The sequence below is a fragment of the Anguilla rostrata genome, chromosome 11, assembly GCF_018555375.3.
Source record: "Anguilla rostrata isolate EN2019 chromosome 11, ASM1855537v3, whole genome shotgun sequence".
NCBI classification, from domain to species: Eukaryota; Metazoa; Chordata; class Actinopteri; order Anguilliformes; family Anguillidae; genus Anguilla; species Anguilla rostrata.
The window spans coordinates 33,609,696-33,637,189 of NC_057943.1; the positions used below are offsets into that span (position 1 = coordinate 33,609,696).

At 48.0% G+C, this 27,494-nt stretch overlaps 1 protein-coding gene across 1 annotated transcript; it reads left to right on the forward strand.

Moving 5' to 3' along the window:
• The first annotated feature begins 2,867 nt into the window (after window positions 1-2,867).
• LOC135234647 (serine/threonine-protein kinase 35-like) lies at window positions 2,868-20,135 on the forward strand. Its single transcript, XM_064299463.1, has 3 exons — window positions 2,868-3,616; window positions 7,092-7,916; window positions 16,757-20,135. The coding sequence occupies exons 1-2, from the start codon at window positions 3,112-3,114 to the stop codon at window positions 7,844-7,846; spliced, it is 1,260 nt and encodes a 419-aa protein (XP_064155533.1). The 5' UTR covers window positions 2,868-3,111; the 3' UTR covers window positions 7,847-7,916; window positions 16,757-20,135.
• Window positions 20,136-27,494: the final 7,359 nt, after the last annotated feature.

Genomic DNA, 27,494 nt, shown 5'->3' on the forward strand with positions numbered 1-27,494 from the left:
TGATGACGGTAGATGCCGACGTCAGCTTCTGTGCCATGGCAGGGCTACTTCCTGGTGGTCTCTTGTTGCCATGGCAGTGCTGCATTCCAGTAGTCTAAGAATGGGCATGAAACTGAATGTGGTCCTTTTTGGAGTGTGGGTTGGGTTGGGTTGGGGGGGGGGGGGCGTGGTCAGGTGATGTGAATGCATGCATCACTCTGCAGGCTGCCTTGGTGCTGCTTGGGGCAGCGTGTTTTCTTGCTTTGGGCCACAGACCCCTGGATGTCCCTCTGTTGATCGTTGTGGTGCTGGCAGGTCGTAGGGGGCTTCTGTGGGTGGTCTGGAATGTCCTTTGTCTTAAGCTAGGACTGTCTGGGCATGTCAGGGAAACACATCAGAGGGCTCATGGCATTTTGCTTTTCAGAAAAAACGTTTATTTCCCTCCTTGCCTTCCTTCCTGCCTCTGATTTGTATAATTAAGACAGCAGTCCTGCCAATCTCACTGCATATTATGCACTGGTCATCGTTATTTGTCTACTCCTGCCTTATGAAATTAAAAAAATCAAAACTAATGAAAATTTGACCATCGATAATGATGATGACGATATGATGAAGACAACAACAATGATGAAGCTCAGGAATGACCATGAAGACAATTTTGATGATAACGGTGATGGTGATGAAGAAGATGATAAATTCAGAATAGCCACTGTTGGCAAGCCTGTAGTCTCGATTCTCAATGTCACTCCATCTCTGAGTCTGAGGTGAGGCTAGCATGCCTGTAACAATTTATTTTTTTTGTGTTCAATTTCTGTTACACCTACCACATTCAAGTCTGATGAACAATATTAGGAATCTGAATGAATATGCTAGCTCTTGCAGCATTCAGTCACGAAGCCAGAACGACTGCTTACTCATTGGCTCATTGAAGATGCTGCTATCTGTCACTATTGTTAAGTGTGATGGAGTCTTGAGGCTCTACCGACCCTAGTTTCGGAACAAGGAACAGCTTTTGCTTTTATCATTCAACTGACAGGGTTAATCAGGTCATTTAAATAAGAAGTCGATACATGCGTGATAAAAGCTCTCCCAAGGTTGAGTGAAAAAATCTGCTATCTTAAATCCTTTTTTTGTGGTGTAATGATGGGGGATGTGGGGTGGACATATGGTCACAATAAATTGAACATTATGGAGAAGTGCATGTTCACTCCTAGTCCCTTACAACGCATGAATGCTTAGTACATAACGCCCACAAACTGACCACCTTTGCTTCTTTAATTACAATCAGAGAATAAACCCTGTGGGCCCTTTTCATCTGTTCACAGGAAATTGGGTACGACAGAATATCTTCACAGGGTTATGGGCTCCTTTTGTGGTGTTTCAGCATATTTCATTGACATCATTGTGAATATAAATCTCACACAAGGCGGGTTTGATCCCCCTGATGATTAGGCTAGTGCTGACCAGTCCGCATTTAAAGCTCATTTGTGGAGCCCTTTTCATTTGGACATCGCTGTTGGAGAAAGGCCAGAATTAGTGCAAGGATTGGCTGTAATTTTTTTTTTAACATTCTCTGGAAAATGAAACACTGTTGGACAACCTGATTTAAAATGGTGCAGTAAAAAATGTACATTGATCAACTGATTTTTGACTTGGTAGCAGATGAACCAGGGATTAATGTTCTGTCATGGAGGATGCATTACTTATCATGCAAAATCACATTTTGTACATGCAGTCATACATCCAGCAGAGACAATCCAGATTAGACTCAAGCAGCCAGGTATCTGGTGCCAACAAAACTGTGTGGGCTTTAGTCTGACGTAGTTAACCACTGATTTGAAGGATTAAATAGATAATTTTATTGCTTTCTATGGCAAACGCTCTACCCCGAAAAAAGAATAGTAGTAGCCTACCAGTAAGATTTAAACTCTCTCATAATTTTAACACTAATTTGTAAATTTTAAAAAAATGAAAAAATGACACCGATCAAGCCTAGAACACACTGAAAGTAAGAATGAATCTGGACTTCTTATTTATTTATTTATTTATTTATTTATTTATTTATTTATTCGTTTATTTGCAGTTTCTGAAACAGTTTCATGACCTGCGCATCGACCGGAGCCTCTATAAATCAAACGAGTGTTAACTAAGTAATATTTATAATATTTAATTTACTGTTACTACGTGTAGTTACAACTAGGCTACACGTATATATATATATATATATATATATATATATATATATATATATATATATATATATATATATATATATATATATATATATATATTAAACAAAATAAATGATTGGCCTAAAATGGGTAGATCGCTTTGATTCGCTAGATGCAGCTGTGTGTCCATGCGCTCCCACACGTGAGCAGCTGACTCACGTGAGGGTACATGCTGGAATGTCGGAACCATGCTCGCAAAGCAGCGCAGCTCGAGCATGCACAATGAATAAAACCTCGTTCAAACTGTAAACGGATTACTCATTAACTTACAGCGTTCTTTTCAAAACGTTAACTATAAAGCAACAATATTCTAAAATGTAATTTTGCGTTAATATAATGGCAAAAAAACATAAATAATTACATTCTGTTAAAACGCACACCCCCCTGAGCAGAATTGGCTATTCCTCATTTGAAATTCATCTGGATGGAAGTATGTTCAGCAGGGAGAGAGATCTACACCTATTTGATTTCCCATTTACTTTAGACGTCAGTTTAAATTATGCATGGTAAAATTGTATTTATATTACCATTAAAAGTGCAATATATTATTATAGATGCGTATATATTGAATACTACCTACGTAGTTCACACTTCATATTGTGGATCCCCCCATTGTTTATTAAAATGGAACAGTCCTGCACTCTCCCAGCCCTCATTCAGTTGTTCGTTGGGCATGCTTAATGTTTATGTAAGTTCAAACACTTTGTTATACAGCTACTGGTGTGGGAACGAGGAAAGCAAAGAAGTTTACTTTCTGCTCACTCGAAAATCACAAGACAAGTTTCGTTAAGTTCGTGCAAAAAGAGGCCCTTGTTAAATTGTCCCCCTTCACGTTTAAAGTGAGTAATGAGGAGCGACAAAACTATTTCCCCAAATATTTGCTTACAACCAGAAGACACCCATGGATACAGGCGACGGAAGGAGACGAACGATTAAAAGTATGCGACCATGCAGGAGAATTGTACAGAATGCTAGGATGAAACGGGAACTGGGTAAAGTTTTAAGGTCGTTGACTGGGGGGAGCACGGAGGTCAACGAAGTCCCCATGGAAGAGGACTGTTACCGTGTGGAATATTTCAAAAACGAGAAATGGGAACAGAAGGTAATGGCACCCCGCTACAGTTTGCTACGAGAGGTTGGAAGGGGCAGCTATGGTGTGGTGTACGAGGCAATCGCACGTAGGACTGGAGCAACCGTGGCGGTGAAGAAGCTGCGCTGCGACGCTCCCGAAAATGTCGAGCTTGCTCTCGCGGAGTTCTGGGCCCTTGCGAGTCTGGAGAAGCGACACGAGAATGTGGTTCAGCTGGAGGAATGCGTCTTGCAAAGGAACGGCATGGCCCAGAAAATGAGCCACGGGAACAAGCGATCCAAGCAATACTTGCGACTGGTGGAGACTTCACTGAAAGGTAACGATGAATCTGTAGGGGATCGCTGAAGTATGGCGTGGGTGTTCATTATAATAACGTTGGCTGGCAAGCTTAAGAGGAAAGTATGGATTGTGGTCCGTACTGTATTGGCAGCGTGATCTAATTGGTAAACAATGATTGATAGCTGCACGCACAACTTATAAAGTTATGATGTTTTGATGTGGTGTTTTGCACTTGTGTTGGATGACGAATTCGCCACATCTGTAGTCAGCAATCTCGGAAGTGTTTTTCTGTGAAGGATTCGTCACTGTTGTGTAACGTAACGGTCAGTGCACAAAGGCAATCTTTTGAAATGGTGTAAATGCTGAACGACAAACGAAACGGCCGAATCGTGGCATGATCGTGCTTTGTGTAATCAAAATTCGAATCTCTGACATCTTGCAGGTTACATATCTACCACTACGAAAGGCTTAATCGCGTAGCCAATGAGCTGTCAGCTCACTAGTGCATTGTGCTGAGAGCGGTGGGTACACTCTGTCCTAACAGCAGAGAACCCCCATCCATTGTTTCATAACGCAGAAGGGTCGTCTGTTTTGATCTTGGATATTTGTTCATAATTGATCGTATTTAAAAAAAATTTTTTTTTTTTTTTTGACAAAGTTGACCATAGATATTTAGTTTAAACACGATATTGGTTTTTAATTTAATTCTAATAACATATGTATACAAATCTTAAGAAAACATTAACGCCCACATGATTGGTAATAACGCTGCAATATGTATATTTTGGAGGTGGGTGGGTGGTGCGTTGGGATTTTTGCTGGAGTTGACACCGAGTGGAGGCTCTTCCAATAATGGCGTTGGTAGCCCTCTGTTGCTATGGCTGGCCTTGTTTTTTTCTAAGTCAGTTATGTAAGCGTTGCAATTTAGGTTAGGCCATTACACGTCAACCGATGAAGTGCTCGCAGGTGTACACGGGTTGGTGTCGTGTAAAACAAGGCGTATTATCTTGGCCTACATACATACCAGTATCCAACTTTACAACTGTGCTTGCGTTTATAGGTAATGTTTAGTTTATTTTAGTTATTTTTTTAATAAACATCTGGTATCATTCAGATTAACCCACGTGTAGTTTAAATGTGTAATGTAAGCCTTCAGACTATTCTTAAATTAAGCTTCTGTTGTGTGAATTGGCTTTGATTGGTGGTCTGTTGTTCCAAGAATATTGTGTTGTTATCATGAAAGAGGGTGAAGTTGAGTTAGCTGGTGATAAGTGCACACTGCTGTTGTACGCTACATTAAGCATGGCACTTTACCTGAGATTGCACTATTATCTTTCCTGCAGAATTAAACAAATGCAAATGTCTATAATCCTTTCAGTATTCGGGTCAATAAACAATCATATGTTAACCGTGTTTTGTCGAGGGTCAGACAGTTTTTCTTTTGCAGTTTCTTGATCTGAAAGTTTTGTTTTGAAACCCTATTTGAAACACTTCCTTAATGCTAGCAGTATGCTTTGAGGCAAAGATGTTAAGCTTTGTGTGTGTGTGTGTGTGTGTGTGTGTGTGTGTGAGATTATGTGTGTGTGGTGACCTTCCCGGGCCCCCACTGTGCACATCAGGAGTGCACAAAACCACACAACGCGTTTCACACAGGCATCGTGGGATTTAAAGTCCAGAGCCTGATTGTGAAGTGTTTGAGTGACTCCGAACTCCACCTGGCATCACCTCCCTTTTGCAAGAGGTTTTGTGGCCCTTTGCCAGTTGAACCCGTTCCAGAATGGAATGAGGAGCCACGTCATTCGGCACTTTCCGAAAAACGCTGCCCTTGCATTACAGATCACTGGTTTTAACGCCCGCGGGGAAACAGCTGAGTGGATGAACGAGAGACTGGGGGGAAAACACTGGAAAGGGCGTTTCTTTAGTGCTGTGTTTTACCTGTGCATTTTTGTCATCTTCCAGTGTTTTATGAAGGCTTGACACAAGCAGTGTGCTGAACTCATGCATGGCGTATTTAAATGCACTTTATATGTACGGCGACTGGCGCGTTCTGCAGCTTGGTGTTAGGGAGCAGATGTTTCGCACCGTTTCTCTCGATGTTGTTAAACAGGGATCACCACAACATTTAAAACGCCCGCCACTGAGGGGGAGGTACCGGGTGGTGGGGGTGGGGCTGTCGCGGTCGCTGTCATCGCGGGCTGCGGACGGGTCCGCCACCTCCGCGCGGGAAAGCACGGCGTCAGCCTGCCGAGAGCAGCCTCGGACCCGGCGGCCGCGATTCCAATCGGTGCTCACAGCTGCCAACGCGCCGCCGTTTACATTAGGAACTCCGCTGATAAGGGGAGGGGGGGGGCTGACTCCCACCCTGCCATGACCAGCTTGGCATCACACTATTTTAAACCGAGCACATCGCGCTAACCACCTCCTCCCCCAGCCGAGCCCGCGGTGAACTTTTAACACGCTAAGCCCCCCGCTAATGGAAGTGCGGCTTAAGACCACCTCGATTTGGTTCTCCGAAAGGAAATGAGAGGATTGAATGTGCGCGAGCCAATGAGTTAGCTCTTATCCTGCAGGGGATGGGGGGGTGGGGGGGGTGCGCGCTGGGGTTGCCATTCTTGTTGCGCTTGCCCGAGGCGTGTTCTGGACGAGACTGTTTGTGTACGCGCTCCCCGCTCTCTGGCCGATCGTGTCGCTGCGCTAACTGAACCGGGCCACGCCCCCCTCTCACATCTCCGCTCTCTCGCCGCGTTAGCGACGCGCTCCGCCGTTTCCCTGAAGCGCGCTGCTCGCCGGAGGTATTTCGCACGCCTGAAATGTTTGGCTTTTGTTTGCCCCTCGAATTCCAAAAAAAGTTGCTGTTTGGTACAGTTTGAGCCCTCTGTTACACAGTGACACTGCTCTCAAACGAGATATAAGCACCAACTGGTAAACGCTCCTGATCTTCAGTTGCTGATCTTTGGAGCATCTGCCAAATAATGTGTTTTTGTATTTTTTTTTTTTTTTTTTTCAAAATGTCATCGGACTTAAGTTCAAAAAATGCCAGAAATAGTGGTAGCTGTGTCATGTTCACCCTTTTTCGGTTATCCCTGTTACGCAAGCCCTTTTGAAATACGCGTTTTGCAACGCCCAGTCAGCAAGTGTGCGAGCGTGCTTGTGCACGTGCACGTGCGTGCGTGTGTTTGAAATGTGGAACAGGTGACTGGGCTTCATCAGCTGGAGTTGCATGCTGACAGATGTGTACCCCTCCCCCCACCCTACCCCTCTGTGCATAAAGTAAAAATTCCCTCTGGTTGCTAAGCGGTTATATCCTGGTCCCTCTAAAGAACATTTGTTGTTGTCATTCGAAACGGCCAATGGCAGGAGAGCACTCAGTGGGGTCATTCAGGAGTCATCTGTTATGCAACCTGTCCCATCGCGTGGGTGTCTCCAGCTGTGGTTTGTCTTGAATGATATTGTACTTACTCATTTCCTCTTATGTGTCCCATCCTCCCCCCCTTCGCCCCCCCCCCCCGCAGGCGAGCGGATCCTGGGCCACACCGAGGAGCCCTGCTACCTGTGGTTCGTGATGGAGTTCTGCGAGGGCGGCGACCTCAACCAGTTCATCCTGTCGCGGCGGCCGGACCCGCGGACCAACCGGAGCTTCATGCTGCAGCTGACCAGCGCCGTGGCCTTCCTGCACAAGAACAACATCGTGCACCGCGACCTCAAGCCCGACAACATCCTCATCTCCGAGAAGTCGGGCTCGCCCGTGCTCAAGGTGGCCGACTTCGGACTGAGCAAGGTGTGCGCCGGGCTGGGGGGGCCGGCGGGGGGCGAGGGCGGGGAGGAGCGCGGCGTCGGGGGCGGGGGGGGCGGCGGCGGCGGCGGCCGACGCCCCGTCAACGTCAACAAGTACTGGCTGTCGTCGGCGTGCGGCTCGGACTTCTACATGGCGCCCGAGGTGTGGGAGGGCCACTACACGGCCAAGGCGGACATCTTCGCCCTGGGCATCATCATCTGGGCCATGCTGGAGCGCATCACCTTCATCGACGCCGAGTCCAAGCGCGAGCTCCTGGGCACGTACGTGCGGCAGGGCGCCGACATCGTGCCGGTGGGCGAGGCGCTCCTGGAGAACCCCAAGATGGTGCTGCACATCCCGCAGCGGCGGCGCAGCGCCATGTCGGACGGCGTCTGCCGGCTGCTGCAGGACATGCTGGCCGTCAACCCGCAGGACCGGCCCGACGCCTTCCAGCTGGAGGTGCGCATGGACCGGGTCACCTGCGCCGCCTGACCCCCCGCCCCCCCCCTCCCCCCGCCCCGCCCCGGCCCGGGCACGGGACCCCCCGGCTCATGTCAGACAGGTAGGATGATTAGCATGAGCGTCGACGCCTACGCTATGTGTGCATTCCTTCTCGGCCTCTGTGCCCTCCTCTGCTTGTCTCTCTCGCCTCTCTCTGCTCTCTCTCTCTCGTGCTCTCTCTCTCTGCCTCTGTGTCTCTCTCTCTCTGCCTCTGTGTCTCTCTCTCTCTCGCTCTCGTCTCTCGTCTCTCGTTGTTCTCTCTCTCTGAGGTCTCTCTAGTTATACATTCTCTCTCTCTACGGTTTGTCTGTGCCTCATGACTGTGGCTTTATAGCAGTCTTCTGAGTTTGCATTATGTATGGCCTTGTTTTATTTTATTTTATTTTATTATTATTATTTTTTTTAACTAGTTGTTTGTTGAACCTCTGTTTCTGCCGAGTCAGCGAGGCCTCCGTTCCTCTTCCCCTGGCCGGGGGGGAGGGGGGCTCGCTTATTCGATTACGAGATCGGGCCGCGCTTCGTTAAAACCCACTTAGCGCGGTGGAGGTATTTTTTCCGGCAGATTTAGCCTAATCGCTAGCACGCCGAGCAGCGCTAGCGGAGGGCTTTCCCTTCTCCCGCGCAGTCCGGACACACGGGAGCGGACGAAGGGCCGTGGTCTCGGGTGACCCCCCCTCGGGGGGGGGGGGAGCGCAGTGCCTCCACCTTCCTTTACGTTTTATTTTCCGTGCTTCCCGTCGTTTTCTCAGGTTTTTTTTTTTTTTTTGCATTATTTTTTTGTTCTTTTTTTTCCGTTAACCTGCATTCCCTCGTTTGTTTTGGTGAAAGCCGCGCGTTCCCTGAGGGGTGAAGTGTACCCGGAGCTGCGCCTCTCTGAGGACAGCGCAGGAGATCACACATCGGCTGTGATCCTCACCTCAGAAATCACCTGCCCGCCTCGCCTGAACTCCACGAACTGAGCTCCCCCAACAGCTTCTTCGGTTTAATATTTTTTCGTTTTTATTTGTTTGTTTATTTACGGCGTTGTGCGTGGGCGGCAGGCCGAACCGGTCTGCTGTTAAACTTCGGGTCCGAGCGGCGGCTACGTTTGCGGCCTCGCCGGCTGGTTACACAGACCGCTGAGTGTGAGCTCACAGACCGCTCAGCTCACAGACCACAGAGCTCACAGACCACTGGTGTGAGCTCACAGACCGCTCAGCTAACAGACCACTGGTGTCAGCTCACAGACCACAGAGCTCACAGACCACTGGTGTGAGCTCACAGACCACAGAGCTCACAGACCGCTCAGCTAACAGATCACTGGTGTGAGCTCAGAGACCGCTCAGCTAACAGACCACTGAGTGTGAGCTCAGAGACTGCTCAGCTAACAGACCACTGGTGTGAGCTCACAGACCGCTCAGCTAACAGACCACTGAGTGTGAGCTCAGAGACCGCTCAGCAAACAGATTACTGGTGTGAGCTCACAGACCACAGAGCTCACAGACTGCTGAGTGTGAGCTCACAGACCGCTGAGCTCGCAGGCCGCTGAGTGTGAGCTCACAGACCACTGAGCTCACAGAGCGCTCAGCTCACAGGCCGCTGACTGACGACCCTCTCCTCTCCTATCTCGCTGGGGGCTGTGCTGCAGCGGGCCTTATCTCCAGGGAGACGCACTGCTCTTGTCTGGAGCTCGGGGGAGGTTTCGGGGCCGTGGCCTGTTGTAGTCGCTCTGGTGACACGACAGCACAAGATAATTCCACCCAGCCTTCCAGTGATAACCTGGCTGAGACATCATCACAGCTGGGTGATGCACATCCATTCTCCTAAAAGGGGCATGTTCATGTGTATTACCTACTCGGGCTCAAAGTAATTTTCTTAAAACAGTTTATTATTTAAATGATGAGGATATTTGATTACATTTACATTTTATTTGGCAGACGTACAATAAGGGCGTACCGATGATCACTGCAACAACTACAGAACACGGGTTAGATAAACTACAACTCATAAAGTCAGTTATTCATAGCCTTGAACAACGATTGGCTCAGTTTTTGAAAACGAAAGATGCATGAAATGCTGCATTCAAATCAAACGCAGTAGGTAACCGGTTGCTTATGGAACAAACGGCTCCTTGTTGGCGTGTGCTTCGACTCTGACGCATCTGCCAGAAGCTCACGTTAGGTCACATTAAATTTTAGTGTTCCAAATCAACATGAGTGCTTTTACGTGAACACACTCACACACACACACACACAGCCGATGCTGGACACAGCCGGGAGATTTCAGCAGGGCGATGTTAATGGTGCGGTTTTAAAAAAAATTAAATCTCCCAGTGGAGCAAAATGGCAGGAATTACCCTGCAGATAATGGTCACGACCGGCCCCGTTCCCCCACGAAGCCCGACTCCCCCAACCCGACCCCCCCCCTCCCTCACACCCCTACCCCCCGCCCTCCCCCTCGGCTGTGTGACGCACAAAATGCCTGACAAGACAAAGCTGACTGCGTTTCTTGTGCAAGGTGGCCTCATTTCTCCTGGAGGATTCTGGGATAGCGGTTGCGTAACCCAGCCGCTAGCCCCGCGGGGGAAAAATCAATCATCTGTCAAAGAGGCGGAGGGGGGAGGGGCAATGGAATGGCTCAATTGGGCATGGGGGGGGGGCACAGGGGGAGAGTGCCTGTTCTGTTTTGTTTAGGTTTAACCTCCCTTCCCCCCCCGTCTCCCGTCCTCATTGTACAGACAGGAATGCAGGGCTGTGCTGGATATTGATGTATATTTAATGCAAATCCTCTCAGCAGCTTCAAATTGGGCGAATGGGGGGGGGGGGGTGATGGCTGGGGGGACATTGGAGGGCTGGAGGGATGAGTGGGGGTGGGGTGGGTGAGGAGTGGAGTGGGGTGGGGTGGGGTGGGGGTGTGGCCAGGCTTGAAAGTGAGATCATGGTCCAGTAGGCTGTGGTTGGCCATAGCGCACAAGCACATCTGCCTGTGCAGCCCGTGAGGAAGAGGGAGTAACCGCACCCCCCCCACCCCCCGCCCGCCCCTCCTCGGCCCCCCCGCCCCGGTGCTGCTGCTGCCGCTGTGCGGTTGGCAGACAGCGCAGTGCACGGACTGGTGCTCCTGAAGGCTCTCGCTCAGAACATTGTGTCCTCTCTGCGAGTCGCCTCGAATGCACCGCTCACACACACACACGCACACACACACACACACACGCACACACACGCCCGCCCAGAGAGCGGAGAGGGAAAACATACAGACTGCAGCCGCTAGCAGATTACGTAAAAGGAAGGCGTGGACCCCCCCCTGCGTCAGCAGCCAATAAGATTTTAGATTACATTCCTGCATTAAAATAAATAAATAAATAAATGAATAAAAATTCACCACTGTGATTGGGTTTTACATGAACAAGTAGTTCTTGTTGGGGGGGTTTTAAAAAAAATTAATTTTCAGGCCAGTGTCTTCTGTGTCCTGTCGCTCTTATTTTTTCTGAGGTGTGCCGAACTGGCGAGGCGGGGGTTAATTCTCACCCGACTCCGGTTCTGTGTACGCCGCGCTCTCGACCGCCGGGGCCTCGGGTCCGGGAGGCGCGCTCTAAAAAAAGGCAGGCCGGCCGCGCTGGCCTCTGCCCCAGAATCCCCGTGGGCGCGGGGTTGTTTGGATAGCCGCTGAACGTATGGTACGGTATGTACTCTATGCGTTCTGTGGGCGGGGCCGCGAACCCGAGCGTGGACAAGAGGCTTCTTATCAGGAGAGAGGGGAGAGAGGGGAAGGGGCACCGCTCTGGAACAGGGGGGAGTGGGGGGGGCAACCAAAGCGTGTCTGAGATCAACACCCGAGTCGTGATGTAGCCTATGTACGCTGAGCTACACGCCAGGAGCTTGTGAAATGGCGTCAGCGCAAAAGCACCGCAGAGCGCGTCGCGGTCGCACAGTACATCTGCTCGGGAGGAGGGCTGGATTTGGTGGCCAGTTGCTATATTTGGTGTTGATGTAAAGGCATGCCGTGGGGTGACATAGCTCAGGAGATAAGACCGATTGTCTGGCAGTCGGAGGGTTGCCGGTTCAAACCCCGCCCTGGGAGTGTCGAAGTGTCCTTGAGCAAGACACTAACCCCAAAGCCCATGGCGGATCGGGTAGGCATTAATCTGTGAAGGCGTTTGGATAAAAGCTATATTGCTGTCCATTTACATACCAAACAGCGTGAATGGGTGAAGGGGAAGGGGAATGAGGTTACGTTGAAAAGAATAAGGTTGGGGATTCAAACCTTTGTCTTGAACTTTGTCTCACGAATGCAGTTGGTCGAGTTCAGCTATCGCTAGAACTAACTCACCAAAGCTGAACTTGCGAAGAACGTTTGCGTTCACTTCCAGGTTAGTTAGTTAAGAACAAATGTTGATTGAATGCGGGTCTTAGTTTGGCTTTGTTTGGCCTGGTGATTTGGCACAGCTTTCCTCCTTCAGAGTCCATGGCTGAAGGGCAGGGGTGGCCAGTAGTTAGGGGCACGTGGATTCTCAAACGGTTTGATATCGGAACTTTCCCGGGCTCCCCCGAAATCTAGCCTTCGAGTAACGGTGTGCGTGTCCTCACCCACCGGCCTGAAAATGAGAGACCCCGCCCTCACACACACCTCAGGGGGTTGTGTTAGGTGAATGCCTTCCCCAGGTCGCTTGGTCGCGGGGTCTAGCGGGGAAGTTTTCGTTAGCCACTGACTTGCGCAGGCAGAGCCAGAAGTGAAAGACTGGTCGGTACCCTGCGAGGAGTTTAGTGGCTTTTCGAGGACCTTTAGTATTCTTGAGGCTGAGGTCTTTCTGGACCCGGGTGTCGCACCGGTATCGGTACACAACCGCACCGGAGTCAGCCGGGTTTAAACACAGACACTTAATTCGCACGACAGAGCACCACAGAATGAAGACTGCCTCATATAACAGCAACCTCACAAGCATGAAAGTAAGAGCCATCGAAGGATTAACACTTATTTCTTAGCTGCAGCTTAGTGGCCAGAAGTCCCATTCCGCACGTACACACACAACCAACACCACACACACACACACAGCGTGCCGGCTGTTCCGCGGGGCTTTAATGGTTTTCAGTGTTGCCGAGCGGCCGAACCAGTTTTAACCAGTTTGGGTTCGAGGAGACCAACGCGCTGCCCCCACGCCGCTCTCCCAAAACGTTTACCTCACAACCTCCCCTGTGGGGCCACGGTGTTGCATAAGTACCGAGTCAAGTTTGGCAACTTCGAGTGTACAGAGTGAGCCGTTTGCTCTACTGGCAGCCAACTCTTAAAAGCACTAGTCACTACACTCCCAGAGAAAGCGGCTAATGACACCCAGGCTTGTAGGGAATTCACTTTCTGAATTTAAGACCTGTAATTATGGGCTTTTGTTGACATAATCCTGCAGTGAAACCCATCTGCGAAGTTCGCTACGGAGGCATTTAAAAAGCCACCGCGCATTGTACTGCACCTGGTACCTAACGCGCATTTAAACCGCACATCTTCCACAGATAGACCCCACGCCGGCGATGACGAGACCTCACAAAGCCGGCTTTTTTTTAATTATTTTTTTTTTTTTACGACGGATCCCGATATAAATCAAGCGAGCGTGCCGGAGTCTGCCCGAAAGGCTCGCTTCTCATAACTCCACTCCGCCCCTTCCACTCGTTAAAATAAATGCTCTTTTTGCAAATTGGACGGTGCGGCAGTAAAACTTTTTGTATTTGCAGCCTGGCCCCCTGCCTTTAAAACTTCAGCGTACAGTGGATTATTCACACCCCTCCCCCATCCCCCCCCACCCCGCCCCACCCCCCTCCTGCCCCGGGATGAGTTACGTAACACACGGGGTGGTGTGTAAGCAGAACGGGCCTCTGTTTCGGAGTAACCTGCGCCCTCGGTGCTAACTTTAGCCGCGTCGTCCGTCCGGCCAGTTTTACTTCTCCTCTCTCTCCAGCTGGTTTTGGCTGGTCTGTCTGTTTGCCGCTCTTGTTCTTAGCCTGTTTTGGCTTCCCCTAAGGGCAAAGTAAAGGGGTTAAAACCCGAACGCAGTCGCACCTGTGTGCAGTATTCTCACCCTGTCCCTGAGACGTTCGGAGTTTGCCCCCCCCCCACCAAAAAAAGTCATTTTGTCTTTCCGTCAGGTCACTGCTTCGGATCGCGCAGATCCTACAGGCACGTGGGCTCCTCCTCGGTGGCGGGTTTGGGGACGGTCGCGCGTTTCGAGGTCACGTGACCTAGGAGCCGACGCCATTCTGGGGCGGGGTTCGGGTTTCAAGCGTTCTAAAAAGGGGGTTCTGCGCCGAGACAGGAAAATAACAACGTCAAGCAGAAATTTTGTTAATTTATGTCAGGCTGGCTAAATTAGCTGTGTTGAAACGCTTCTCAGTGGTTGGCATATTTCAAAGCTTTAGTTGTGGGTTAGTTACTCTCCTGGTTGTGTCATAAAGCCGTGGTTTGTTGGGCCGGTCCTCAGGCCAAGCGGGGTTCCACACAGACTCCCGGTGTTGTCATGGTGTCATTCGCAATGGCTTCTGTATTATTTCTGCTTTTACTGACAGCAGAGAGGCTCCCTGATTCCACTGTTGCCTTTCCCCCCTGTCTCGTTCATGTTCACACGGAATAAAGAGGAGATCTTTGCCCGACCCTTTTATTTTGGGTGGCAAGCTTCTCTTATTAGCTGAAGATGACATCGTCGCTTAGCTAGTCTTGCTGTTCCCTTTTCCTGAGGTAAACCTGGACTACGTAAACAAAATCCACCCGTTTTCACGGGGCCAAGGATCCGACAGTAGCGAGAGGGGCCAATCAGAACGCTGCGATTTCATACTTGGAGTTAGCGGTTGCTAACCGAGGGAAGTCCGCGCGCACAAACGCGTTTTCTGTTGACTTTTAAAATCGTAGCGAAGCAGTTCTCAAATAGTGGCATTGCCCTCACCCCTCCTAGAGTATTGAAGGGGAAACCCCGGTGTGTTCGATGAAAGGCCGTGATCTCTTTATGCGTTCGCGCAACGCAGCCAACAGTCAACAGGCAAAAAGGGCACAAGCAGGATTTTTCCTTTGACAGCGTGTAAGCAGAGCAGATGTGCTGACTCGGCACAGCAGCCCTTTTCTGGAGCTTGGAGACCGCAGGTGCCTGTTGCACAACACGGAGCCCGGATGAAGATTGCGGTTCCGTTGTTGCGTCAGAGAGAAACTGTGTGGACTGTTAATACCTCACTCCAGGTCAGCTGTCACTGAGCAGCTGGAGGGACCTGGCGGTCTTGTGGTCTGGAGATGGCGGCTGATCTGAGGTCAGTCTCGGCTTGTGTTGTCACTTGCATGAGTTTCTGGTCCGGGCCAGGGCAGCTGATCTGAGGTCAGTCTCGGGCTTGTGTTGTCACTCGCATGAGTTTCGGGTCCAGGCCAGGGCGGCTGATCTGAGGTCAGTCTTGGCTTGTGCCGTCACTCGCGCGCGTTTGTGGTCCGGGCCGGGGCGGCTGATCTGAGATCAGTTTTCCACGCGAGAGCGCATCGCAGCCGTCGGCCTCGGGGAGCCTGTAAAAGCCGACGCCTCTCCCGCTGGTGCGTTAAAGCAGGCACTCGCACGGTTATGCAACCGCAGGGAGGGGCGGGGGGGTGCGAAGGGCGAAGATTAAAATGAGAAGTGGAGGGCTTTAAGTGCAGCACAAGAGCTGTACGCGGGACAGAGTGGGGAGGGGAGGGGCGCGAGGGGGGGGGGGGGGGTGAGAACCAGCAGTCCCAGTTCTGTCCCAAGCGTGGGTGAATTTTGCCAAAACGAGTCCGAACCGAATCTAGACCTGCTGTTGTCGGGGCTTTTTTTTTTTTGGTGGGGGGAATGTCATGTCCCCGTTTTATTGCAGAGTCGTCAGGTTTTGATTGGAAAGCCAGCTCCTCCACGCGGGTGCGGGACCGACCCCCCAGCACGCGTGCGTGCGAAGCACGGGGGCGGTAAACAGCCGCCCGCGGGGGGCGGGGGCGGGGGCGGGGGCGGGCGGGGGGCGTTATGTAAGGGAACAGGCTGGCGTTTGAGGATGTTCTGTGGGTCACCGCTGGGGCACTGGTGATGATGTCATCGCCTGAGCTCCTGAGCGGGGGGTGGGGGGGCTGTGTGGCAGATGGGTCCTCTGGGCTGGACTGGGCTGATAAGCGCTCGGTATGGGGACGGGGACGGGGGGGGCTCTGAGGTGCCCGGTCACTGTTAGCCGCTCTGTCGTGATGTCGGTCCTACCGGCCAATCGCACAGCAGCGTTGGGACGGACCGCCTGCTTCGCATCGTTTCGGTCCGAGCTCTTAGAGCAGGGGTGGGGGGGAATTCCACTCCTGTAGGGTGTGTGTGTGTGTGTGTATGTATGTGTGTGTGTGTGTGTGTGTTTATGTGTGTGTGTGTGTGTGTTTATGTGAGCGTGTGTAAGCGCGAGCATCCGTTTGCATGCGTGTGCTTTTGTGTCTACCAGTTTCTCTGGTTCGGGTGGCTGCTCGGTTGCGCACACCCACGCTGTACAGCGTCTCGCTAAGGGACACTAGACCAGCCTTCAGCTGTCGTTCACGAGCTAAAGCGCTCAAATGCAAGATGGCGGAAACTAATTGGGGTTCATTATGTAATCAGGAGCAGAGACTGGTTCAGCCCCCCCTTGCCCACCCCTGGACTGGTCTCGACTGTTTCAGCCTGAACACCTGAGCCCTTCGCCCAGGGGAAAAGCTCCTTGGCTCAGAGGAATGTTGTTTTTATAGGTTTTTTTCTTTTCTTCTTCTCGTTTTTCCGTGCTCCCGTATCCCAACGAGTGGATTCTCTGCAGCTGGGCCGTTAGGCGGGGGGGCGGGGTTTACCGGGCGTGATCCATCATTCCAATAATGTCATTTTTATTCGCCCTCTTCAGATGAGGCCAAAACCCTGGTCTGACGTTTTTTTCTCTCTCTCTCTCTCTCCCTCCACAGATGCGTTTACCTAATCCGGGGATCCCACGTCTTCGGCGAGGCCGGGGGGGGGGGGGGGTGAGAAAGAGGGACTCCGATCTCGGAACTGTGAAGTTTTTCAGACCTCCGTCGCTAAAATGTGAAGAGAAGAGGAAGGGGAGAAGCTAAAGGATCAAAGGAGGCCAGTTACTCTGCGCAATTCGCAGACCAGGACGAACGTAACGGGGACGCTATGCAATACACTCGCCGACGACGTCGGCTTTTCCCTTCTGTCGTAGAAATCCACAAAAAAACAAAAACAGTAGCTGGACACGTGATTTCAGTACCGCCGGGTGGCGTGGTTTCAGGAATTACCTACGGACCTTCTCGTTTCGTCAGATTACTACCTGATCTGTGGGAAAAAAAAGAAAAGACAAAACGAAACAAAAAAAAAAAAAATTTAAACAAAATGTTGTTTGTAATTGCGTAATTTTTATTTTATGTTATGCTATGTCAGAGATTTCCTCTCCCCTAAGAACCCCTGGAGCGGTTTCTTTCAGGTTGGTGTGAATGTTTGGTAAATCTGAACAGTTTTTAATCTGTTTGTACCGTGTGAGACGTCACACTGTGTATCCAAGACCACCCCGCCAGAGCAACCCGCGTTAAAACAAGACCGCTAGCCCCCAGTCAACCCCAAAGCAACCCATGTTAAAATAAGACCGCCATCACCCACTCAACCCCAGAGCAACCCATGTTAAAATAAGACCGCCATCACCCACTCAACCCCAAAGCAACCCGTGTTAAAATAAGACCGCCATCACCCACTCAACCCCAAAGCAACCCGTGTCAAAATAAGACCGCCAGCACCCACTCAACCCCAAAGCAACCCGTGTTAAAATAAGACCACTAGCCCCCACTCAACCCCAAAGTGACCCGTGTTAAAATAAGACCATCAGCACCCACTCAACCCCAAAGCAACCCGTGTTAAAATAAGACCATCAGCACCCACTCAACCCCAAAGCAACCCGTGTTAAAATAAGACCATCAGCCCCCACTCAACCCCAAAGCAACCCGTGTTAAAATAAGACCGCTAGCCCCCACTCAACCCCAAAGCAACCCGTGTTAAAATAAGACCGCCAGCACCCACTCAACCCCAAAGCAACCCGTGTTAAAATAAGACCATCAGCCCCCACTCAACCCCAAAGCAACCCGTGTTAAAATAAGACCATCAGCACCCACTCAACCCCAAAGCAACCCGTGTTAAAATAAGACCATCAGCACCCACTCAACCCCAGAGCAACCCATGTTAAAATAAGACCATCAGCACCCACTCAACCCCAAAGTAACCCATGTTAAAATAAGACCATCAGCACCCACGCAACCCCAAAACCCAGATGTTTTGTCCTTTTTTCTGAGATAATCAGAAGCGTTATTGAGCCAAAATGGAGGAAGCAGATGATGATGATGATGAGCAGGAGGAGAAAGCGGTTGCAATGTGATAACTCCAAACCTCCTGGATACACAGTGCCCCGTCTCATCTCAATATTTCCACCTAAAAAAAAACCCAATGTATTATTATTTTCATAATAATAGTGACAGACTTTTTTGACCTCTGTGCCTTAATTATTTTTATGGGTTTTGAAAGTCAGTTAAAGAGATGTCAATTGAATTCGATTTCCAAACTGTGACACTTTTTCTTTTATATGCAGTACATTTTACCCCCTTTAGGTTTCTGTGTAAAGGGCATTCTATTGCCAAATTATGGCAGTTTTTCTTTTTTTTTTTCTTTTTAATAGAAATTTGAGATTATAATGAAAATGAGGTTGATACACAATGGTGAAGATCCTCAAAATCATAAGAGATGTAAACCAAATATTTTCTATTTATCCATTTGGCTGATTAGAATGCCGAAATTGTCACAAATATCAACGGCAATGGCACGGGATCAAAGGGAATCGTGTAGCCCTATTACTTACAAAGAACCTTTGAGGGATTTTATGAACTCCAGTATTGTGGCTGACTTCTTCATTGGCTACCTTTAGGGAAAACTAAAGTCTTACATTTGTATACATAATGTAGTTAACTTAACATGTTTTTGTCACACTTGACAGAAATGTCATGTGCTTAATGTTCTGAATTGAATATTTAGGCTATGTTATGCATATGTATTTGTATCATTGTAAGGTCTGTGTTTGTAGAAAGCCAGGAGGCTCCTAAATCTCTTAATTGTACAATGTATGGTAACTTTTGACCTGGTACAGGAGAGAAGGGTGGTTAAGTAAGTCATTTTAAATGGAGCAGGAGGGTAACTGGAGGCCTGGAGATGGTTGTGAGGCCCCATTTACTCCCCTTTGGTCCGCATCACACAATTTCATTGGTTAGTTTTTTCCGATCTGCATTGGACACGGTGTATATAACACTACAGCCTTGGATCATTGAACAGTACTGTGCCCTCTTTGTGTTTTGATATATCTCTCTGTTCTTGTATTTAATTACCTGTAATTTTGATACTTTTTTTTTTCTTTTGGGGGGGGGGGGGACTTTTCACGTGTTGGTGAATTGATATAGCCTGCTCTAGTTTTTGCCTGCAAACATCTGGGATTTCGTGGTATGCTTCCAAAACAAAACGAAAGCATCGAACCGACTCGTCCGGTCCTGTTCTGTGAGATTCTTTGAAGGCGGTTCATCAGTTCCCCTTTTTTTTCCAAATTGCTTGTGTTGTCAAGCCCTTAAATCGAAACGAATTAAATTTTGGTTGCATTGATCACACCCTTATTTAGTTGTATCGCATGTAGCTACAAGCATGTTCTTGAAGGACAGATGAACGTTCTTGGCTGTTCTTTTGAAAACCAGTCAAGTTGACACATTTGAAAAGACGTGGGATTGGCTCACGGTTTATCGGTGAGCTTATGTAATTCCCCTGCACGGTCAAAGCTTCAAACAGTTGTGGACCTATATTATTTTTTACTGCAGTAGCACCCTGGAACATGCCACATCCGTTACGTGAATTTGTCCTTTCAATGTAATCTACAACGGCACGAAGAAGTCGGTTCTTACGAGTGCATGCTATGTTTGGTTTGCTTGTCAGGCATCTTGCTGGGAACTCAACCTGTTAAGTATTAAGTGAAAAACAGTGGCGTTTGGTGGCGAGTTACATTTGCAGACCAGTCGCTTTACAGTGGTAGCAGGAGTGGCGGATTATGTAACATTTCACTGGCAGGGCTTTCCTGCACTGCCTGTAATTTCGGAGGGGAATGCCCCCCGACCAGTCGGCCTGTTTTCTCTTGGTCCTCTCCTGCAAAAAATCAATCGTCTCTTCAGAAATTTTGTTTGTTGATTGATGACCGATTCCTCAGAGTATTCAAGTTGTGATAAGCTTTTTTCTTTTTTTTTTTTTACTCTTAACATTCAGTTTACAGTTCTTGAACTTAATGCAACACTTGATTCTGATAATTCACTGTCTGGTTCTACCTCATTTTTACAGAACTCCGCAGTTGGGTCTGGTAGTGTGTATATTTCGGGTTCCTTCTGACGGAGAGATACAGTGGTGCCGAGGGTCACATGGCCAGGACGAGCTAGAGCTGGTGTCAGGGTCCCGATTTTGGGAGAATTTGGACAGAACCGGAACGGGACCTTTTTTTTCAGTCTTCCGAAGTCAGTGGGACTGTGAGGGGAGTCCGTTTGACCATGTGACCCCGTACCTGTGACGTAATGTAGCCGTACCTGCTGGGGACGGGAGGGGGAGGGGCGGGTACGACCACGTCGCCCGATTCCAAGAGTGGACTTCAAACTCATCTTCTCTAATTAGGTGCCTGAGTGTGACTGGTGTACAGCGGTGTTACACAAACAAGCTGACCTCAAATCGGTTTGTTTCGCTATTTGTTCTGGTTTTTTTTTTTTTTTTAAACTGTAGCTGTAGCTTTTCCTCTTAACGTTTTTAGCTTGAGCGTTTTTTAAATGCCTCGTACTAATTCTCACTTGCTGTCATAGCTGTACACACCATTGTGTGGTTTTTCACCCCCACAGATTTGGTAATGTACCACGTGTAGTTCACAACTTTTTTTTTTTTTTTCTTCTATTTCCAAGGAGCCGAAGCAACCCGCGATTTTAATCCAAAAATTAGGTTGTTTATCTGTTCTAGACAAAGGGACCAGTGTTGAAATAAAACTGGGTATCGAGGCGACAGATTTTTTTTTATTATTAAAATTGTGAAATTCTTCCTATTGGTCGAGCTTTCTTCATTAACATGCGAGATGGGGGGTGGGTGGAGCCTGTGAGACCTCTATCTCTTCAGCCCCAGGGGTGTAAACCCATACTCATTAGTGCTCGTGCATGTGAAGTGGGGAGTGTTTGTGACGCCAATAATAATTTTCCTAATTAAGTCATTTCTCTTGCGAAGAAATCTTTATGGTGGGGGGTGTTGCGTAGCAACGGTGTGGTCTGCCCTTGGTGCAGAGGGTCGAGTGGGGGGGGAGGGGTATGGTTCTCGGCATCACGGGTTCGACTCGTAACATGCCAAACGGTAGCAGTCATCTGTAATGAGCCTTGCCAGAGTTTTAGTGTCCTCCCGTAGGGTGTCTGGTGATCTACGCAGTATTCAGGATGAGCTACCTGGCTCCACTTTGTAATGCACTTCTGTGCAGTCCTCTCTTTCTCTCTCTCTCTATCACACTCACTCAAAATGTTGCGGAACGAACCAATTTCCTTTTCATTTCATCAGTTCTTTTCTGTCGCGGAATATCACTTCTAACCATTTCTGTGGGTCTTGTTCTTTTTTTTTTAATGTAATAAAAACTATTTTTGGCTGTAATGCTATCTGGAGCCTTTTAGACATTTTAGTGAATGAAACATTTTACTTGTTGTAAATAAGTTGGACATTTTTCTTTGTTTCTTGAAATAAATGAATAGAAACATTAAAAAGTTGGTGTTTGGTTTTTATTTGTTTACCTGTGCTCTTTTACACAATCCAGTAAATTAAAAATAAAAGCTTTTATTTATACAGTTGTAGCTAGACTGACCCAGTTACATTTCTTGCATTTATATATATATATACATATACATGCATTTGGTGTACAGCCCACTGTACATCAGGTTAAGGGGGAATTTAAAACTGAACTTGATAGTCCGTTTTCATTTCTCTAACAAAATGGGCTACGGTCTAATTTGTCATTAATTTTTTTTTAAAAAAAGGAAAGTTTGATACCCGGCCTAAATTAGGCCAGGTTTTCGGGGGTCAATGTGGACATTTTTAAAACAAGTCTGCAACCTGATCTTTGCTGTTAATCAGCGTTTAACTAAATCGCTGGAGCTGTTGATTATACAATGAACTCTTTTCCCCTGACTTCACAGGTCTTAATTATAACAAATACTAGAAATAATCAGCATAACCATGTAGTTCTCCAGGACCACGGCTTTAGTCCCCTGTCTTTGAGTAAAAATAAGCAGGAGTCAATGGCGAGTTTTAAATGGGAGGATTTGGGGTAAAAGTCTTGTAAATGTACATTTTAAAAAGAACTTTCCAAATTATAAACACATTTTATAATTTGTTATATTCAGTTATATTCACAACAAAACAGCCTTTTCTGAATTCAGACATTACTTCATTGTTACATGGCCATTTTTATTTGGCTTTACTTATTTTATTGGTAACTATTACAATAGTGTTTTATTAATCTGGGAAGACTGTGAACCTGTTTATTAAAGTTTTATAGAATTGCACTTCCCTGACATGGCAGTTCCAGGGATTTATATGTCAGGAAGTTGAAAATGAACGCCCTGTAGTTGAAAATGTATGATTGTTATCTGGCGGGCTGCCTAACCATTTTTTGATGTGGGCTTGGCACTGATCGGTGGAGGCTCAGCGGTGTTGGCCGCTGTCTGTCCCTTGCCCATCGGAGTGTACCGAACCACAGCTGCCTCGGGTCCGGCAGCTGCAGTCTGTGTTTGCTTTACCGCGCCCCTGGTACCGCCGTGTGTGCACAACAGAAGCAACGGCTCGCGAACGGATGGGTCGGAAAGAACATCTCCCGCGCCTAGGATTCCTGACATCACACGCCTGTCTCCGAGGAATCGTTGTGTTTACACCGAGTGCGGCGATTAATTAATGGCATCCCCAAACACGGCTCACATGCGCACAGTAGTGATTCATTTTAGCCTCGTTCATAATCATAATAATTATGACTTGCAAACCACTCCCAATAGTGACGTGATTTTATGCAAAGTTTGCTGCTGTTTGTGCAATGCGTGCCTACTTCAAAGGGTTATTAAAATCATGGCCAGACAGACTGACTCCTACCTACGATCCCGGCAGTCTTTTTCAGCTTTCGTGGAGCTGAATACGTGGTAAATATGCGTACTAACAGAAATAAGCAGCAACAGTTGGCAGATACCAGAAGGACCAAAACACTTCAAAATCACAACCACAAAGGTTCACTGTCCGTCAGTACCAAGACAAAGGTCACGGACATCATGAAAATTTAAATAAAATCTGTTTTATGAACAATGCGATAGACAATTAATTGCTTGCCAGTTCTCTATCTCACTGAGGAGAAGCAAGTTAAAGGTGCTGGGCTTTAAAATGGCTGTGTCAGTGGAAATGAAATAACCATAGACATTTGCTTCAAGTTTAAATGTTTATTTAGTATATGTAGCCATGTTAAGAGCATTTCAATAAAGCACAGGACTTCAATCCATGGATTAATGTAGCAAACATTCCCACTTTTTTACCACCACAGTAGCAAACCATGTGAACTGTGTAGTTCAGTGGCTGCACATGCAAACAACTTTCAAACAGACCCAATAATCTGTCTTTTACCATGTTGCATCATATTTGCATTTTCAACCTGTATATTTTTGTAATTGCTTTGACAAATATTCACCTGTGTGCCTGGCCAGTAGCATGTGGGCAAGGGCCAGTCAGCATAGAGAGTACTTATGAATTATGGTTGGTGTAGTTTGTGCTTTTTCTCACAGAGGGGGCTATAGATTTTATATGCAAGATAATTGTACCACATTAAATGGATGATCAGTGAATCAGCTTTCTGAGATCGTGTATTTTAATGGTCTTTTAACGGTCTGTGAATGTGTGTGCAAAGAAATGCATTTGCTGCTTTTGTTTAATTAAAAAGTTCATTGGGCGAGGGTCTGCTCTGGTCTGAGGGAGGTAGACCATTTAAGCTCAGCAGGTTCAGTTAAAAAAAATGGCTGTGGATGAGATAAGGCCCTTATTGTAGCAGGAAAAGTGAAAAACACTTAGTGATTGATTGCCTTGTTTTCATTCATTTCTATTCTGCATATATTATACAGGCTCTCAATTTATTTTTTTATTTTTTTTGTATTGTCACCATTCCTCCTATTGTCTGTGGCCTGCCTCCTGCCAAACCAGAGCCATCTTTAAAAACAGCACCAGCAGAAGGACTTCAACTCCCAGCGAGGCTCAGCGAAGAGACTGAACTAAGGAGACGAGTCCAAACAGCCCAGGCAATCGAGATTTGGAACTGCGTACGGTGCACGCCTTCCTCGTGTGCGTTTGTTATGGAATGTTCTTTTTCTGCGATGGGCGTGGCGCGACGGCTTCTGACTGTGGGTCCGCTGGGCCTGGAGGCAGGGCGATTATCCCCGAGCTTAAGGCCTTTATGCAACCAAATCATCCATCAGGTTCATCGGGTTCCATCTGAGGCAAGTGTCAATCAAAATCAACCGACTTTTGTGTTCAAATCAAAACAGGTCATGAACCATTATCTCATTTGTATTTGTGTGTGTGTGTGCGTGTGAGTGTGTAAAATACACAGCAGTGAAACCTTTTTTAATCATTTTTTTAAAGTACATGTTGGCAATACATTGCAGTATAGTCTACTTACAGAAGGGTATACCACTAAACAGACTGCAGCTACTTTTGAAATTGCACGAGGACCTTGAGAGCATTGTATCTGTTGCTGTGCCATGTGACTACTCCAGTATTTTATATTTTCCTGGGATTGTGAAGATGAGGACAATAAGACACTTCACTGCAGGGCTCTAGTGCTTTCATTTTAGGAGCATTTGCTCATGAAATTTAATGTGTGCTACCAGGGAAAAAATTGTTTAGGATTACATCTGCCAATTAGGATGCATTAGTGCACTCCGAAATTTTCCAACTAAAAAATGTTAGCATGGAGCCCTACAATGAGGGGGATTTAGTAAGAGCTCTGTAAGTGTTCAGTGCACTCTCACAACGTCGATAAAGTAAAGCTTCACTAATCTAGCGAGCTAGCATTAGCCATGCTGTTTAAGAGCGCATCTTCGATACCTTCGCAGTGCAAAATGAATCTTTTGAATTATACATGTTTATAAGTGTATCTCAGCTACCCTGTTTTTTTCTGACACCGGCAATCAGCGGAGAGTTTGGCAGCTGTGCGCCAATGCGCCAAGCCACCGTTCCGCTCTTACGACCCTTATGGACGCGCGGCGGTAATGTTCTCCATGCGCGGAAAGTGAAAAACGCCAGCTGAGCGATGTGAGGATAGTGATTTCTGAAGGAAGCCATGTGCTCGACTTCACAGCCATTATCTCCCTCCTGTGCCTCCCCCCGTTCCCTGTCCTGGGAGTCTGCTCACGGCGGTTCAAAGGAAAAACCTCATATAAAAAGCAATGGAGGAGTTGGATCGCTGCGCAGATAAGATCAACGTGGAAACACAAACAAAGATATGAGATTTTTTTTAAAACACATGCATCTGCGTTTTCCTCTTTCTTTCCTTCAACTCAGATTGATCTACAAAAGAAAACACAATTTATAATAACTTCTCTTTACACCAGGCCAACAAAAGGCCAGGCAAGACACATATGGTCTGAAGGTGATGAAAAGTTTTGGCCAAAACAGCTTCCACAGAGCCTCATACCCAAAAGAACGCACCATGCTGATCCATGCTGGGTGCTTTGAGACTGCAGATTATCTCACACGGGAATTTCCTGTAGTACGCAGATCGGAAACAGGAAATCCTGGAGGGTAATTGAGACTGATGCACACTGGTGCGAGCCTGGAGTTTTATGCTAGGGGCCTGTCTGGAACTAAATACATCTTTCATACATTTACGTCTATCACACATTTACACTTAGCCATCAGCGGATGCTCTTATCTAGAGCGACTTACAGATTGCATCTTTATAAACGATTGCTTTATACAGCTTGATATTTACTGAAGCCATTCCTCTTAAGGTAGCAGTACCCCACCTGGGAATCAAATCTGCAGCCTTAGTTATCAACCCGGTTCCCTAAGCATTCTGCTACATTGCCAACCTTGAGGCCACAAGAAGGGCTCGCTGGCGTTGCACCCAGTTGAGCAATACACTGAGAAGGCCTGTGCTGAATCCAGACCGTGCTGGTGCCAAACTGGGGCTGGGGTTCTCTCAGGCTGGCATGCAATTTGCCATACCCCAGCCAGCGAGGACTTGCTGGAGTATGGGGTATCAGCCCACTGTCGAGAACAGCCGTCGGCATGCCAGCGCTTGGCAAAATGGTGATATAAAATGGTTGACTAGCTGCAGGACCAGCGATTTTCGCTTCTCCAGACAGCAGTTCTTTTGTCAGATCGCCAGTGGACCGATCTAACGGTGAGCTGCAAAAACGGACGTGCCGACGCCAGGCCGCTGGGGGGCTGCTGGGGGGGCCACTGTAGGCTTGCTAGCTGGGCAGTGTCTCCCAGGGAGGGAGGGCTTCATTCAGCAGGGCATTCTGCTTCTCATCACTCAACAGCGCCTCCTCAGGCTGGCTGACCTGCGGTCTACCAGGTGCTCCACTTTCACAATCGTCCACCAGAGGAATGGTGACAGGGAAAGATCAGGCAGTGGGATGTCCAATGAAAAGCAATGGCTGACTGCACACATTTTTGAGAATTTAAGGAAAAATTTATGTTCCTTCAAAAATAAGAAAAGGACATACAGACCTGTATTTATGATTGGACAATACAAATTGAGCGAGGGGATGGTGACAGCTGCAGGTTAACGATGCATTTATAAATTATGAATATCATGAATATTTAAGAAAACTGATGGGCGCTAGAGACCGATGTCTCTGACATATTCAGACTACAAAAATACATCCTGGCTCAGTTACTGCCCAAATAAATCAGCCTTTGCAGTCCAAATTGTTTCAGTCAATGGCAATGTAATTTTTCAATTGGGTGAACAATAAAACAATGGTATGAAGTTGTCACATTTCGTCCCTGTGGGGGTAAACACCCCTAATTTAGACAACAATACCACGAGATGGAGTAACTGGTTGCAGAAAAGCGTTGCATTCTTCCTTCACCGAGACAAGCTGCGAGAAACAATCTGCCCCAGCCAGCGAGATGCCCTTTGACCTCTACTCCCGCTGCTAATTGTTTATTTACTGGATCTGGACTCGTCGGTACTGTCGGAAGCGGAGCGGTATAACATTTGAGCCGAGCGGCGAGAGCGCTTTAACCCGCTTTAGCGTAGCCGAGCGCAGACCTCGCTGGGCGGAGCGCTCTGTGACATACATTTCACAGAAAAACAGCACGTCGCTCTCGCACGGAGAGCTGGTACACGGTGTACTTTTCAGCGCATGGAGGGGGAGGGGCCGGGGGGGGCCTCCAGCGAGCGAGCTGCGTCTGTGAAGTGGTAATGAGAGCGGCGGAGGAGGGGGAGGGGAAGGCGGAGAAGGAGAAGGAGGAGGAGGAGGGGGCTCATGGAAAAAAGAAGAAGCTCTCCCCTTCTCTGCTCGGAGGCCTGGTGGAGAGAGACCGAGCTCTCCAGGACCCGAGGCTAACAGCGCGGCTTTGCGA